This window comes from Bos taurus, chromosome 16 (genome assembly GCF_002263795.3).
Source record: "Bos taurus isolate L1 Dominette 01449 registration number 42190680 breed Hereford chromosome 16, ARS-UCD2.0, whole genome shotgun sequence".
Lineage (NCBI taxonomy): Eukaryota > Metazoa > Chordata > Mammalia > Artiodactyla > Bovidae > Bos > Bos taurus.
In genome coordinates this window covers 30,770,038-30,787,434 of record NC_037343.1, presented here as the reverse complement: position 1 = coordinate 30,787,434, position 17,397 = coordinate 30,770,038, and the positions used below count along the sequence as shown (strand labels likewise).

Below are 17,397 nucleotides of genomic sequence, written 5' to 3'. Positions count from 1 at the left end.
AATCACCTGGTAAAATTAATAAGTTACGTCTTTGGAGCAACATTATAGCATGTTGTAAAAACAAAGGTTTCTCAGTAGAGAAAACTGGTGGGAAAGCTGAGTCTTAAGGTGCTCATGGTAAATAGATATGCTGAACTCGAAGGAACCTGTGTTATCACAGTGAATACCAAATTCAGGTTATGAATAAACATTTAATTTTTGCAGAGCAGCATCATACATCATATTAAATTAATGTTAATGTTAATATTATTGGTGTTTTTATTGCTTGTATTAATTTTAAATTTTGTTTTGGTTTAATAATTGTATTGGAGTTATAAACACATAATTCTGTTTTTACATCTTTTAATTTTAAGTAAAAATAATTTGTCAGTTCATAAGGACTATCATAATTATTTCTTTTAATAGCCATTCAAGAGGAATAATGGCATAAATAGTTAGAATTAAAAGGGCCCATGATTTTATTGCTGAAGAAATTAAGGCTCAGAGGGGTTTCTTGTTCAGGCTTTTCAAACAAGTTTAGGGCTTGGTTAGAATTCAGATTTCAGTGTTTGTAGCCTAATTTTTTTCTCATATGCTTTTATCACTTTTTTCTTTTGACTTATTCTCAATTATTATTGCCTTCTCTTGTGATTTCTTTCTTTCATACATGCTTTGTCACCTCAAATAGAACACTTTTGGACACAATTACACCTCAGTTCTTTTTGTCCTATGCTCCTCTTCACCCCGCCCCACCCTGCTCCACCCGCAGTGTACACTGCACTGAGCCTGGTGTTAGATACTTAGTTGGCTCTCGGTAGATGTTAATAAAGGGTTTTAACTTTGCCTTCTGGGAGCCATGGAAACTTGGCCTTCAAAATTCAAGCTTGGGCCAGAGTGCAAACCTTTGGAAGTCTTGTTCTAATATGGAGCAAATAAAATAACACTTTTTCCATAAAATATTGATTTTGGGTTTTGTTTTTTTTCTCTGGTCACACTGAACCAGCCCTCTCAGCAATGAGAGCGAGGAGTCCTAACCAGTGGCCACCAGGGAATTCTCTTAATTCAATTCTTAGCTTTTTAGAAGGTATCCTACCCTCTGTTGTTGATGGATCATTGCAAAGTTGTAGGTTTTTTAAAATATTGCTAAGTTGGACATCTTCCTTTTAGTAACTAAAAGAACATGTACTAAAATGATTCAGGTGCAAATGTTTTTGTGGTTAAAACATCTTCACAATTGGCAATTCTTATGAAATAAAAATGTAAACAGTAATCCTCTGGCACTATTATTATGACTTTGTTGTCCCCCCCTTCCCCCACCCCATAGCCTCTTCCCTCTCCTGCTTTTACCTCCTTATTCTAATTCTCTTTCTAGACCTTCTGACCATTCTTCTGGGTCTGACTTTGAACTAACTTTGGGCCAAGGAAACTCAGTAGTAGTCAGGGTGATATCCTGTAATTCATCCAATATTTTATACCCATCATTCAAATTCTCAAACTATATTGCCACTTTCACTTGGACCTCTGAGATTACTCTATGATATTAGCCTTTTACTTTTAAATTTTCAGGAGATCCCTATTAGTAAAATAATATATTTTCTTAATTTCAGCAAGAGTGGTCATAATTTTTATTGGAACCAGTTTTATTCCATTTATTTCTTAGGTTTCATTTTGTCTTTTAAATGAGCATGGAAATGTCTTTTATGTTTTTCTTTAGTGGAGAAATCCAGTCAAGAATGTGAGAAGATGAAACTTTCAAGTAAAATTGTTGTTGAAAAAAAAGGAAATTCTAGATTAAAATAAATTTGACCTTGGTCTGGTTCCATTTGTCTTATCTCTATATTTGAAAGGAACTTAAAACAATTCTTCTGTATGTTCTTTGAATAGTTAAACCTTATCCTTTAATTTACGTAGCATAAAATGAAGGATTTGTAATTACAGACTCAAAATTTTCTGGATCAGAAAATAGAGTGGGCCCATTTAATTGAATCTTTGCTTTTTGTTCTAATTCATGCTTCTTTTTTTTTTTTTCAGATTTGCTGAATTGCCCTTATATTTAATCTTTCAATGACAAAAGTGCTCTTTTAGAGTTTCCCTTCTATTTCTGTTTCCTACCAGATAATATTTGTGGGGTCTTTTTTGTTAAATAAAGTTTAAATATTGAGTGATGTAACCATTTTTTCTAAGTTTATTTCCTTAGGTAAGAGGTAGTAAAAAAGAGATGTTGGTGTTCTAGTTCAATTGAACAATCATTATTTAGCACCTGTTAATGTGCCTTGGGCTTTGCTATGTTAAGTGTTGCAAAAGAAGTAATACATTCTCTTACTTCAGGCACTTGGATTCTACCTTGGGAAATAATATACTTGCATTGGCATAGCTTGTGAAAAAGCCCTAAAGCAATAAGTAAGCAAATTTGAGGCAGCACCCACTAGATGGGGGTCCCCAACCCTATTAGGAATCAGGCCATACAGCAGGAGGTGAGTGGGTGAGTAAAAAGCTTCATCTGTATTTACAGCCACATCCCATGGCCCACGTTACTGTCTGAGCTCCACCTCCTGTAATTAGATTCTCATAGGAATGAGAACCCTACTGTGAATATGCATGTGAGGGATCTAGGTTGTGAACTCCTTATGAGAATCTAATGCCTGATGATCTGAAGTGGAGCTGAGGCAGTGATGCTAGTGCTGGGAAGTGACTGCAGATACAGATTCATTAGCAAAGAGGTTAACGGCAGAGACCATAATAATCAATTGTTTGCAGGCCCATCAAAATTCTGTCAATGAGTTAGTGGCAAGTGACAATTAAGCCACATCTGGTAGCAGGCTCTAAGTCAGAATCCAACGCTTATTTCAGTCCATGTATGGTCCACCCTTTATTTTATATACCACTTCCATCCATTTCTTTTTCCCACACTGCACACATGTCTCACACAGTTTTGGGAAGCCTGCAATATAACCTTCACCAAAATGAGTGAAAAACAAATGTTGCTGGAGAGCTTCTTTGAAAAGGGGGAAAGACCCAATGATGAGACAGCAGAAGACTCTGACTGCCAACAAAAAGAAAGCTGCATTTTAAAGAAAATACCAAGAGTCCTACTTAAGTTATGGGTTCATTGCAACAAGTGATTCACATTCTCCAAGCCTGCTTTTTATAATACGTGGCGACTGACTATCAATGAAGTCATGAAACCTTCACAACTGCTTTGCCACATGGAGACGAAGCACCCTGCATTACAGGACAAGCCTTTGGAGATTTTCCAAAGGAAAAAGTGTGAACATGAAGAACAGAAGCAATTATTGAAGGCCACCACTTCATCAAACGTGTCTGCACTAAGAGCATCGTTCTTAGTGGCTAACTGCGTTACTGAAGCCAAGAAACCCTTTCCTGTTGGTGAAGAGTTGATCCTGCTTGCTGCTTAGGACATTTGTCATGAACTTTTAGAAGAAACTGCAGCTCACAAGACGGCACGTGTTCTTCCTTTGGCTGGCACCATAACTAGACAAACTGATGAAATAGCAGAGGATGTTGAGTCATAATTATCAGAGGATTAATGAGTCACTGTGGTACACAATCCAGGTTGACAACAAGGCAACAATGCTTGTTTTTGTGCATATATTTTTCAGGAGGATGTACGTGAGGATATGTTACATAAACCTTTGTTGCCAGCCAACACCACAGCTGCAGAACTATTCAAGTCTTTGAATGATTACATATCAGGAAATTGTTGATACATGGAATTGGTCATTCCATGTCAGTATATACAGACAGAGCTACTGCCATGACTAAAACTTTCTGGTTATACTACTCAGGTAACCAAGAGGTTGCTTCTGAATGTGATCCTATGCACTGTGTCATCCATGCAGAAATGCTGGTTAGCTGAAAAATGTCACCTGAACATAACAACGTTTTGCAGGGTGTGAATAAAATGATTACATTTAAGTACATGCCCTTAATTCACGTCTGTTAGCACAGCTCAGTGAGATGGACACAAGAGCACACACGTCTTCTCTTACACACAAAAGTGAGGTGTCTTTATAAAGGAAGATCACTGGCCAGAGGTTTTGAGTTACAAGAGCTACTCCAGAGATTTCTTTTAGAACAGTCACCACTGGCAGTATATTTCAGTGACACAGAATGGGTGGCAAAACTTGATTACTTGTGTGACATAGTCAGCCTGCTCAAAGAACTCACTCTGTCACTCCAGGGGAGAACGACAGCTGTGTTCAAGTCAGCAGATACAGTGGCTGCATTCAAAGCCAGACTGGAATTATGGGAGCGATGAGTGAACAATTGGAATTTTTGATGTTTTGAACATTTAAAGAGATTTTGAAAGAGACTGAGCCAGGGCCTTCTTTCTCCCAACTGGATGTATTATCACCTGTCTTAGCTTTCAAAAGAGTTTGAGCATTACTCCCCTACCACGAAAGACCCCTGGGCTGGAAAGGAATGGATGCCAGGTGAATCAGTTTTGTCCATTGTAGAAGAGGATCAGCTGCTTGAGATCGCAAAGGTGGTGGCCTTAAAAGTAGGTTTAAGTTACCTTCAAATCTTCACATGTTCTAGATCAAAGTCAAGGCAGAATATCCTGAGATTTCCACAAAAGCCCTGAAAAGCCTGCTTATATTTCTACCATCCTGTTTGTGTGAAGCAGAGTTTTCTGCAGGGACAGCAACCAAAACAAAATCACAGAGTAGACTGGACATAAGCAACACAGTTCAGGTGTCACTGTCTCCCATCAGCCCCAGGTGGGACCGTCTAGTTGCAGGAAAACAAGCTCAGGGCTCCCACTGATTCGTATTGTGGTGAGTTGTATGATCATTTCATGATGTATCACAATGTAATAATAGAAATTCAGTGCACAGTAAATGTACTTGATTCATCCTGAAACCAACCCCCTCACCCCCACCCATAGAAAAATTATCTTCCATGAAACCAGTCCCTGATGCCTAAAAGGCTACACTAGATCTTTTAATAAATACAGTGTTTACTTCGTTTAAAAAAAAAAAAAAGGTCTTTGTAAATGTTTTAGCATAGATCCAGTGTAAGCTGTCTCCATCTATGACTGGATTTCTCTAAGGACAAAGAATAAATTTGTATTATATGTATTTTAAGTTATGTTAGAGTTTCTTTTCCTCCTCCTCCTAATTTGTCCCAGCTTTTCCTCTTCAACAGCTTAGCTCAGATTCTACCTTGTGTGTCGTCACCAGAGGCAGCACAGACTCTGGACAGCTGTTTGACCTGATAAGTACTTATCAGTGCTTTGGCTTGCTCACGCATAAAATAGAGGTGCTAATAATAACTACCTAAGAAGATTGTTGTGAAGCTAAATGAATCAGTATATACAGGGCACAGAGTAAGTACCGTATGAATATTTGCTTTTATTCTCACACTCTGTTGTTATGGTTATTCCTCACAATAAGTGTAATCATTTTGTGAAGGCATGTATTTGAACCTAAATACTTTTTGGAATTTTATGTTTTTTTAAATTATGCTTCATAACATCTGTTTTAACATACAAATAGTTCCCACCTCAATTTTTGGAGTCAGTTGATGGGAAGAATTGGGGGCAGGAGGAGAAGGGGACGACAGAGGATGAGATGGTTGGATGGCATCACCGACTCGATGGACATGAGTTTGAGTGAACTCCAGGAGGTGGTGATGGACAGGGAGGCCTGGCATGCTGCAGTTCATGGGGTCGCAAAGAGTCAGACATGACTGAGTGACTGAACTGAACTGATGTTATCAGGAAATGTCCACTTATCATCCTATGAATTTACAGATCCCTGGTTAACTTTTTTCCCCTTGTTTTCTCTTTTTCTGTTAAGTATTTATTCATTATGTCTGACTATGTACGTTATACACCTGTGCTCTCCACTAGCCTATAAGTTCTTCTCAAGGAAGTATTCTGTCTCTATAATGAGGACAAATGTAACAATTATTCATCACAATATCATGCATCTTGCTATCATTAGAATTTCATAATTAGTCCATCAAACATTTTAATGTTGTGATTCAAGTATAAATCATAGCTGGAAGTGCCATCCAACATTATTTCTACTCAGTAGTTTGGATGATATCCTGTAATCTACCCACTGTTTCATACTTGGGCTTCCCTGGTAGCTCAGTTGGTAAAGAATCTGCCTGCAATGTGGGAGACCTGGATTTGATCCCTGGGTTGGGAAGATCCGCTGGAGGAGGGCATGGCAACCCACTCCAGTATTCTTGCCTGGAGAATCCCCATGGACAGAGGAGCCTGGCGGGCTGCAATCCATGGGGTCACAAAGAGTCGCACACAACTGAGCGACTAAGCACATTAAAAATCTGCTAAATACTTACTTGTTCTCAGGATTCCCAATACCAAGCTTACACACTGAAGGAGAATGTTCATTCAACAGACAATTCTTGAGTGGTTTCTTTGCATCTAGCACTAGCCTAGGCACTAGAAAGATGTTTAAAAAGTGGCAGTATATGGTAATTAACAGGGCATATTCCAGATTCACATAGATCTCGGTTCAAATCAAATAATCACGTATAATCAGCAGCTATTTTAGGACAACAGAAGAGGGACAGTTATCCAGTAGACTTGGGTTTTAACTGCCACACTGGGACAGAAAAGGGGGCCTTAAGTCCAAGCCAAGGAACCTGAACAGGGCATTGGAGCCAAGAGCTGCACATGCAGCCAGGACCCTGAAGACCTCAGTTCTCCAGTGATAGATTTAGGGGAAGGGGGTCTCTGCCTAGTAGCAAAGAGATGAGGAGTTTTTCTTTCTCTCCCTTCATAACTCTGTTGGAAAGTGGCTGCTGCTTTTTGTGTTGGTAATCATGAGTCTATTAACTCTGAAGTTTGAGGTTCATATTAATGCTTTCCTCAGTTAAGAATTAATACAATAATTGGCCTTGACTGGTAATATAACCAGGGATACCAGGCAAAAGCTAAAGCAGTCTGGAAGAGGTGGTCCTTAAATCTGCCTATGCAAGATCCCTACAGAGCAGCTTGTCCAAAATCACAGAATAATTCACCACGATGAAGAGTCGACAGAAACAACAAACAATAGATTCAGGTTCCTAAGAATGAGTAGTTTCTTTATAATTATATACTTAAAATATTTTAATAAAATTAATAAAATGGGATAAAAAGGAAAAAGGTGCTATCAAAAAGTTAAAGATATTTAAGTAGTACTGTATGACTTCTAAAAATAAAAATCACAAAAATAAACTAAGCAACAAATTTTATACAGTTGAAGAAAGCAGTAGTTCACTGGATGATATGTGAAGTTTGATTTGGAATTCAAGCCCCCAATCTCAATACAAAAATATAAAGAGAAATTATAAAAGAGTCAGTGATGTAGGTCATACAGTAAAGAAATCTAATGTACATCAAACAGTAATTTTTTTCTTTTTTTCTTTTTTAATTGAAGGATAATTGCTTTACAAAATTCTGCTTTTGCCAAATCTCAACGTGAGTCAGTCGTAGGTATACATATATCCCCTTCCTCTTGAACCTCCCTCCCATCTCCCTCCCCATCCCACCCCTCTAGGTTGTTGCAAGAGTACCTTCTATGCATAAATAAAATCCATGTTTGTTGTACTCTCTTAGAATCATTACCTTCACATTTTACAATAATCGCGCATTTGTTTTTCTTGATTTTCTTTTTATATTCTTTTAGTTGTGTTATATAGGGCTTCTCTGGTAGCTCAGGTGGTAAAGAATCTGCCTGCAATGCAGGAGACCCCGGTTCAGTTCCTAGCTCAGGAAGATCCGCTGGAGAAGGGATGGGCTACCTACTCCAGTATTCTTGGGTTTCCCTGGTTACTCAGACAGTAGAGCATCCAGCTGCAATGCAAGAGACCAGGGTTCAATCCCTGAGTTGGGAAGATCCCCTGGAGAAGGGAATAGTACCCAACTCCAGTATTCTGGCCTGGAGAATTCCATGGACTGTGTAGTCCACGGGGTTGCAAAGAGTCAGACATGATGGAGCCACTTTCACTTTCATTTGGGCTTCCCTGCTAGCTCAGTGGGTGAGAATCCACCTACAATGCAGGAGACCCCAGTTCAATTCCTAGGTCAAGAAGATCTGCTGGAGAAGGGATAGGCTACCCACTCCAGTATTCTTGGGCTTCCCTTGTGGCTCAGCTGGTAAAGAATCTGTTATATAATTTGTTGTGTTTTTATTATTTTTTAATGTATTTTTCAATTGAAGCATAGTTGATTTACAGTGTGTTAATTTTTTCTGTATAGCAGAGTGGCTTAGTTATACACATATATACATTCTTTTTTTGTATTCTTTTCTGCTATGGTTTATCCCAGGATATTAAATATAGTTCCCTGTGCTATACAGTAAGACCTTGTTGTGTATCCATTTTATATGTAATTTTTTGCATCTGTGTCTTTTGCTATATTTTTATCTACCTTCTTAAGACCTGTTTTCTGTGACTTTTCAATTTATTAAGAGTAAATTCCTTATTGTGAGATAGAGCTTTTTATTCTTATTAAGTAAAACATTCTAGCTTACCTTTGTACATATTATCATATAGAAATTATTTAGAAAGGTTACTATGTAGGCATCTTCAGTTCAGTTCAGTCACTCTGCCGTGTCCGACTCTTTCTGACCCCATGGACTGCAGCACGCCAGGCCTCCTGTCCATCACCAGCTCCCGGAGTTTACTCAAACTCATGTCCATTGAATCAGTGATGCCATCCAACCATCTCATCCTCTGTCGTCCCCCTCTCCTGCCTTCAGTCTTGCCCAGCATCAGGGTCTTCTCAGATGAGTCATTTCTTCTCATCAGGTGGCCAAAGTATTGGAGTTACAGCTTCAGCATCAGTCCTTCCAATGAATATTCAGGACTGATTTCCTTTAGGATGGACTGGTGGATCTCCTTGCTGTCCAGGGAACTCTCAAGAGTCTCCTCCAGCACCACAGTTCAAAAGCATCAATTCTTCAACACTCAACTTTATTTATAGTCCAACTCTCACATCCATACATGACTACTGGAAAAACTATAGCTTTGACTAGGTGAACCTTTGTTGGCAAAGTAATGTCTCTGCTTTTTAATATGCTGTCTAGGTTGGTCATAACTTTCCTTCCAAGGAGCAAGCATCTTTTAATTTCATAGCTGCAGTTACCATCTGCAATGATTTTGGAGCCCCAAAAAATAAAGTCTGCCACTGTTTCCCCATCTATTTGCCATGAAGTGATGGGACCAGATGCCGTGATCTTAGTTGTCTGAATGTTGAGTTTTAAGCCAGCTTTTTCACTCTCCTCTTTCACTTCATCAAGAGGCTCTTTAGTTCTTCACTTTCTGCCATAAGGGTGGTGTCATCTGCATATCTGAGGTTATTGATATTTCTCCCGGCAATCTTGATTCCAGCTTGTGCTTCATCCAGCCCAGTGTTTCTCATGATGTACTCTGCATATAAGTTAAATACGCAGGGTGACAGTATACAGCCTTGACATACTCCTTTCCCTATGTGGAACCAGGCATCTTACTTATTACAATTACTATTCAACATTTCTTAAGTACCAGGAGTATTTTGAATATGGGAAAGTACCCAAAAAGGGGGACAACATGATCCTGAAAATAGGATATAACCAAGTACTTACAAATTAATTTTAAAAGCTTTTAGTATCTATTTCTTTCACTAGGTATTTACCTTGTTAAATTATAGTAATAATAATGTCTGTACTCAGGAAATGCTAACCGAATAACTAGTATTAGCAAGAATCATGAATGGAGTGGTTCACTGTGAGCCGTGACTTTGGCCATGGTGGCACTGTCAGTGCAGTGTAATGGAGAGCAATGTGGTCTAATAGAAATGAATGTGAGCCGTATATAGAATTCTCTTTTCTAGTAACCACATTAGAAAAGTGTTTGAAAAGATGAGACTAGTTTTTTAAAATTTATTTTTAAAAGGTGAGATTAATTTTAATAGTTTATTTAATTCATTAGATCAAAATGTTATTTTAGCATGTAATAAACATTTAACATTATTAAAGGTCTATTATTTGACATTCTTGCCATTCCCAATAAGTCTTTGAAATATGGTGTTTATTTTACAAGTATAGCACATCTCAATTTGGACACATTTTTTAATTGGCAGTGTTTGATCTATATTTAAATTTCCTAAAATTTAGGTGAAAAAGCAGATTCACATACCCAGTTTACTCCAAACATGCATAATTTTTTCAGTAATTGAATCAACAACTTTCAGAATTTAAATTAACTAAAATTAAAGTAAAAATTGAGTCTTAGTCTCACTGTTCATATTTCAAGTACTCAGGAGCCATATGTAGTTAGTGGCTACCATTGGTTAACAGAGATACAGAATATAGCTAACAACTGAAACTGTCAGCTAAAGAACCCTGAATCAAGCATATTATTTTAGCTAAATTTTAATGTGAAGGGAATGATATAAATTAGCAAAAATTATTTTATTGATATTATAGGGATAACATTTTAAGTGAAGCTTATGTCTGAGTTTATGTTATGATGCATATGGTCTGCATCATTTTCAGAAAAGCTGTGGAGATAATTGCAAACTTATCTACTACTCAGTTTGTGGTCTTCGGGTTGAGATTCTGTTATTTCCTAGAAACTGCCTTATTGCTGTGACTGGTGCTCATTAGTGGGGTATGAAATCTGCCTAGTGGACCTTGAGTAGCATTTAAAGAAAATAAGAAATAGTATTGAACAGAATGGAGAATGTATCACAGTGCTTCATATGTGTGTAGTCTAACCTTTGCTTCAGTGTTTTAATTTTTTCGTGTATATTTTGTATGTACATGATCTCAATGAAAAAATGAATTGTTAATTTGGGGCTGCAAAATTTTTGAGAATTGTTTTTCTGGGGCATGCTTTTGATTCCTGATATACTAAATGTTTCCAACAGGTACATATGTCTAAACAAAACATTAATCACAGAAAACTGTAGGTTTAGTCATGAGGTATAAGTAGTATTAGAACACATCAAGTGAGTAAGGTGGCAAAACGTAAAGTGATATGTAGTTACCTTCATAGACCCAACGTAGGCTTGGAGTGAATTTCTTCCTCAATTCTGAGTTATTATGAGTAGGCATATTTGAATTTATGGTTAATAGAATATGTTATTGATTTGGTAATTTGTCTTCTAAATTTTGGTTTGACTATAAGTCATCAAATTTAAACTTGGGGTTGCATCTTAATTTTTAAGAAGAATCTTGGCTTCTTGCAAAGGTAAAAGTGTAGTGTTTAGGCCTCATTTACATGAATTACAGAAAAATGGCACTCAAAATCTTCTTAAAGCATTTTAATTAAAAAAATTGAATAATGTTATATATTTAACCATTCCTATAAATTAATATTTTAATTTTAGTTACACTTGATATTTAGTCTAGCCAGATAATCCATTGCTGCTGCTGCTGCTGCTGCTGCCGCCGCCAAGTCACTTCAGTCGTGTCCGACTCTGTGCGACCCCATGGACTGCAGCCTACCAGGCTCCTCCACCCATGGGATTTTCCAAGCAACAGTACTGGAGTGGGGTGCCATTGCCTTCTCCTAGATAATCCATTAAGATGTATCAAAAAATGAAGTCAAATAAATTTAAATGTTTTTAAAGGAAGTCAGGGGCTTCCCTGGTGATTCAGATAGCCAAAAAAAATGAAGTCAAATCATACCTGGGAGTGAGATTGTTGTTTTTTTTTTTGACAAAATGTAGATTTGTTAGTCTATTTATTTAAAGCTGCTTCCTCAGAATTTTTTTTTTCAAGTTTTATGTAAGCCTCATGAATAGATTTCTCAAAATTCTTCGGCGTGGAGTCAACATGTCAAATAACTTTTATGCAGTGTACATATTTGGTATGCTTTTTTGCCACAAGAGGCTGAAAACTTGGGCAGCACTTACTATCATGCTTTAAAAAGGCAAAAACTGGCAAAAATTATGCCCAAGTCAGTGCTATGCAGTCACTGTACTGTGCCACTGTTTCTTTTGTGAGAATTGGTGCAGTTATAGAGACTCTTACATAATAGACATACAATTTAGGTACAACAAATAACTTAGATTGCCATTTCAGCTGTACTTCTAACTTCCAACGTTGTTGTTAGTCGCTAAGTCGTGTCCAACTCTTTAGCGACCCCATGGACTGTAGCCCACCAGTCTCCTTTGTCTATGGGATTTCCCAGGCAAGAATACTGGAGTGGGTTACCATTTTCTTCTCCAGGGCATCTTCCCAGCCTGGGGATTGAACCCGCATCTCCTTCATTGGCAAGCGGTTCTTTACCACTAAACCACTAGGAAAGCCAGTGTAATATTAGGGCATATTTTAAAGTACTGTGTGTTAATTGAGGCTTCTTGCTATGATTTTCTCTTGGCTAAATGCTTTTATATAGTGCAATATAGGTGTACCTGAATATCAACTTTTTGAAATGCTGTCAGTGTAGCACTGAGGGAAAGGGAAGAGGAGAAAGAAGAGACAAAAATAACACTTTAATTTATAACTGTTTCTAAAAGCAGTAGGACTGTACTAATTTGACATCCCATTAAGAATATTATCCTACTGCTTAAAGTGTTCCAAATGAAATTTGTTAGAAATGAAGATAGACACCAAATATTATATAACAGGTTCCTTTACCTCTCAGAATATGGGCAGAGGAGTATATAGGAATACGTGTGCCTTTCTGCTTTTCAGAGGAAAACTGTAGAAAATAAGTCCTGTACTCCTTCATGTATACGTATGTATGTATATACACTGCAGAAAACTGTATTTGGGAGAAACTCTGTGCATGAATGCTGCAGAGGTATACATTATATCTTACAGAATGTAGAAGTCAGGGAAGACAAATGGAGTGACTTCTGCGCCAAGCCACAAAGAATTGGTCAGTGTCTAATAATAATTACAGAACATTCATACTTGAAAGTATTAGTATTAGAAAATAGTTTACAAAGTGGGCTTTTGAGAATTCAACTAATTACATCATCACAAAATAATAGGAGGCAAAATGTCTTTAGGCCCAAAGAAATAAGACATACTTTACTGGTAATAGATATTCAACATAAATAGTATATTAGTATATACATCTTTTTTTTTTTTTTTTTTTTAAGTTCTCAGCAGAAGAAGGTGGGCTAGATAAGAAATTGTATATTGTGTGAATCCAGCAGTTCCCAGGGAAAGAGAGAACTTCCAGGAACTTGAGCTTCTTGGTTGTTAGAAGTGTATCCTCTGTTGTAGGGTGAGATTCTTCTCTGAGGTATACCACAGCTGGAGTGAAATATTAACTTGCTTTTGCCCATTGTCCATAGAGCATAATGAACAAGTGCAGCCTCAGGATCACAACCATTCCATGTTCTATTTCTAAACTTATTAGCTGACCTTTGACGAGATTATGAGACTTGGTTTCTTCATTAGTATGAAGTGAAGTTAAGTGAAGTCGCTCAATCGTGTCCGACTCTTTTCGACCCCATGGACTATAGCCTATCAGGCTCTTCCGTCCATGGGATTTTCCAGGCAAGAGTGCTGGAGTGGATTGCCATTTCCTTCTCCAGGGGATCTTCCCAACCCAGGGGTCGAACCCAGGTCTCCTGCATTGCAGGCAGATGCTTTACCATCTGAGCCACCAGATCAGATCAGATCAGATCAGTTGCTCAGTCGTGTCTGACTCTTTGCGACCCCATGAATCGCAGCACGCCAGGCCTCCCTGTCCATCACCAACTCCCGGAGTTCACTCAGACTCACGTCCATCGAGTCAGTGATGCCATCCATCCTCTGTCATCCCCTTCTCCTCTTGCCCCCAATCACTCCCAGCATCAGAGTCTTTTCCAATAAGTCAACTCTTCGCATGAGGTGGCCAAAGTACTGGAGCTTCAGCTTCAGCATCATTCCTTCCAAAGAAATCCCAGGGAAGCCTATAATAGGACTAAAAATTAGCTATGTGCTAGAGAAATTGTGAGAATTGAATAGAGTGTTGGTCTGAACAGTTTAACTGGCACATGATGCTCGATAAAGTTGCAAAATGTGATTTGTAATTTTATACTCAACAAGGAGCCTTAATCACTAATTTCTAGATATCTTTATCATCTGAAATGGTTTATAGAAGAGATAGTTAAAAGTTCCAGGAGCTTGCTGAGATATCCTTATCATAAATTAATACTGCAGCATTCTCAAATGATGCTGCTTAGTGTTAGTCTGTTATTAGGAACCTAATAATTTTCAGGAGGTTTAGAAAAGCACTGTTTCTGAACCTTAAGCCACTCGAATAAACCTGTTACTATGCCCATCTGTGAAATTTTGGGGGCAGTATTTAATGGCTGACTTTCTTGAACATTTACTGTGGGCCAGGTACTCTGCTTACATGCTTTATCTGCCATGTCATCTAAGCCTCACAAATGACTCTTCGAGGTAGGTATTACAGTTCTTCACTTTTACAAAGAGAAAATTAAAGCTTGGAGATGCTAGGTAATTTGCCTAAGGTCACATACACAGTTTGTTAAATGGCAGAGCCAAAAATTGAACCTTGGTCTGCCTGTGTTCTTAGACGTTATTTATGCTGAACTGCATAGGATTCAAATCAGGAAGACCTGGTTTCAGATTCAATTCCACTTATTTCTAGGAATAAATACGATTTTAATCAAGATATTTTTGCCTTTCTGAGCCCCAGAGTCTTCATCTCAAACACAGTATGAATACCTCCATGTAGGCTTGTTTGGAGGATTAGAAATAAGATACATGAAGTGCCTGGCACAGCTTCTAACACATGACAGAGACTCAGCAAGAGGTGACTGGTATTATTTGGGGCTCTCTAGATCGCTTTCTGCCTTCCGCCTTGGCAAGAAATCTCTGTGTCTCTTTCAGATAAAAATAAAACCTTTATGCTTTCAACCGCAGATACATGACAGAAAATAACTTGATTGTTTACATTAGAAAACAGCTGAGGCTGTTGACAGTTTTAAGAACTGACATTTCTCTTACAGAGCCACATAAATTTTTCACTATTTTTACTTTTATTGTGGTAAAAATATATGACCAAAAATAAGCCATTTTAACCATTTTTGAGTCTGCGGTTCAGTGGCACTGTTGTGTAACTGTCACGACTATCTCTTTCCAGATCTTGTCCGTCATTCTAAGCAAAATCTCTGGAACCATTAAGCTGTAACTTCCTCCCTTGCCCTCAGACCCTGTAATCTAGTTTCTATCTCTATGCGTTTGCCTATTACGAGTATTACATATAAGTGAAATCATATAGTATTTATACTTTTGCATCAGGCTTACTATTTTTAAGGTTCATCCATGATGTGGCATGTATCAGAATTTTATTCCTTTTTATGGTTGAATAACATTCTACTGTATAAATACATCGCATTTTGCTTATCTCTTCATCCATCATAGGACACCATATTAGCCACATGCACTTTTAAGCTCTTATTAGAATTTGGATTTTCTCATGATAGAGATCTGAAAATACTTTATTAATCACTTTTCAATTAAAAATTATACTCTAGTTTGAATTCATTTTAGGTCTAAACTAAGTTATTCTTAGTCAAGTTAAATCATTTTACTTTTTATATTATGTATCTGTTAATGAAGAAATATAGTATATATTTTAAGGAAAATGATACCAGCCAGATTTAGATATTTTTTATATTTGGTAAGCAGTACATTTATTCTGAATCAGATAAAATATTCCAGTTGTAAGATAATTGAAAGCATGTGATACAGTCAGTGTAGAGCTCATGTTTTGTTTTATACTTTGTTTTTCTGTTTTTCAAAAAAAATTAAATATGATGTTTATTTACTGTGTATATTTACTGTTTCTAAAGAGCAAATAGCTTTTCTGTTTATTAATTTGAAGAATTTACAAAATTCTTACCACAATGTTTTTCTCAAAATTGCTGAATTATATTTGATTCAAACCCAAAGCAAAACTTGGCAAGCATAAAATACCTAAATCTGGCTGGCATCATTTTTCTTAAAATATGATATACTTTTGGATGAGAAGAAGGGAAAAAAACGTGACTGATACAGGGCTTAAAGTCTGTTTTGTATGTCTTTAAAATGTTACAAGGATTCTTGGGGTAGATTTACATTTTTTCCAAGTCTAAACTAAGTAGCCTAGAGTTAATCATGGTTCTCTCTTTTTTTAAACTGAATAAAAGAAATTTGCTGACAATTCTAAAGAACTTTTCAGCGCTTATTTTTAGAAAGTAAAGTATGTAATGAGAATATATGCTACCTGAATTTTCCCCCATATACTTTTTAAAAATTTTATTTTAAAACTGTTCTTAAATGTTTTCATTTGTAAATATTGCTGCTGCTTGGCCATATAAGGACTTACACAAGGACTTACACTTAACTTTCACTTGTCTCTTAAGTGTGCAGGGATAAGATGAATGATTGGTTTTAGCAGACAACCTTACTTAACCAATAATTTCTTTCATCAAGGAGGTGGTTCCAGCATGTTGCACCATTAGAATATCTTGAGAACTTCAAAAAATACATCAATAGTTAGGCTTAGTCCTCAGAAATTTTGATTTCATAGGTCTACAATAGAAATTTGACAGGCTCCACAGGTAATAAACATGCACCCAGGATTTAGAGCCATTGTATTCAAGCAGGAACCAGGTGAGGTGGGGTAGGGTTGTGAGAAAAGTAGATATAGTAGGAGTGAGCCTTTGTCATTTCTGTCTCTTCCATATTTGCAGTAAAACAGTCCAGGAGAAGAGGAAAATCAAAGATCACTGAAAATCCAGAGTTCAAAAAAATAAACTAGATTTTTCTTTTTGTCATTGTAGACATTGAAGGACTTTAATGAAACTTAAACGGTTCAACAAAAGATGCTCTAATGGATGACAGCGAAACTCCTGCATATAATCTGCAGATAGAACCACAAGATGGATGTCATCCTGGTGACGGCGTGGAAAGTAAAGTAACATGCTTGCCTTCTGCATCAGATGAAAATGAAAATCAGCTTGATGGGGACGGGCTTGAGCTTCTGACCAGCAGTGGCAGTGCGATGGGCAAACCTGAAGTGTTGGAGCAGGACAGTCTGAACAATAATGAAAGCTGCACACCAAGCTGTGAGGTGGCTGCAAGCGAGAACTCGGAAAACATTTCTTGTGAAAGCCCCAAAGACGGGCAGGTCTTCTTGAGAAAGGACCACAAGATACCTGGAAGCAGAAGTCCAAGAAGCAAAAGAGGCACTGTAAAGAAGATACCACAAGGTATTTTATTTTAATTATTATTTTTAACTAAAATAAACAGTCTTCCCATCCCATACTGTGTGTATTGTCCTGCTTCTTGCTTTTCTTCTCTTAATATGTTCCAGAGCTAGTTCTGTGATCGCACGTACAAACCACAGCTGTGTGGTATGCCATGTATGTGACATGTGTCTCTATAGTGTTCATTGTGTGGGTGTACCATGAAGTATTTAACCACTTTTTGGCTATTCCCA

General features: G+C 37.4%; 1 protein-coding gene across 4 annotated transcripts in view; it reads left to right on the top strand.

Moving 5' to 3' along the window:
• Nucleotides 1–17,397, top strand: part of CNST (consortin, connexin sorting protein) — a 98,272-nt gene that overhangs the window by 14,699 nt on the left and 66,176 nt on the right. Inside the window, exons 2-3 of one of the 4 annotated variants that reach the window (XM_015475049.3) lie at nt 5,184–5,329; nt 16,739–17,167. In XM_015475049.3, the coding sequence (XP_015330535.1) occupies nt 16,789–17,167 (379 nt within the window). In that variant the 5' untranslated portion in view covers nt 5,184–5,329; nt 16,739–16,788. Of the gene's footprint in view, nt 1–5,148; nt 5,330–16,738; nt 17,168–17,397 lie in introns of those variants that run through there. The other 3 variants (XM_005216836.5, XM_005216835.5, NM_001105256.3) reach the window with 3 other exon arrangements.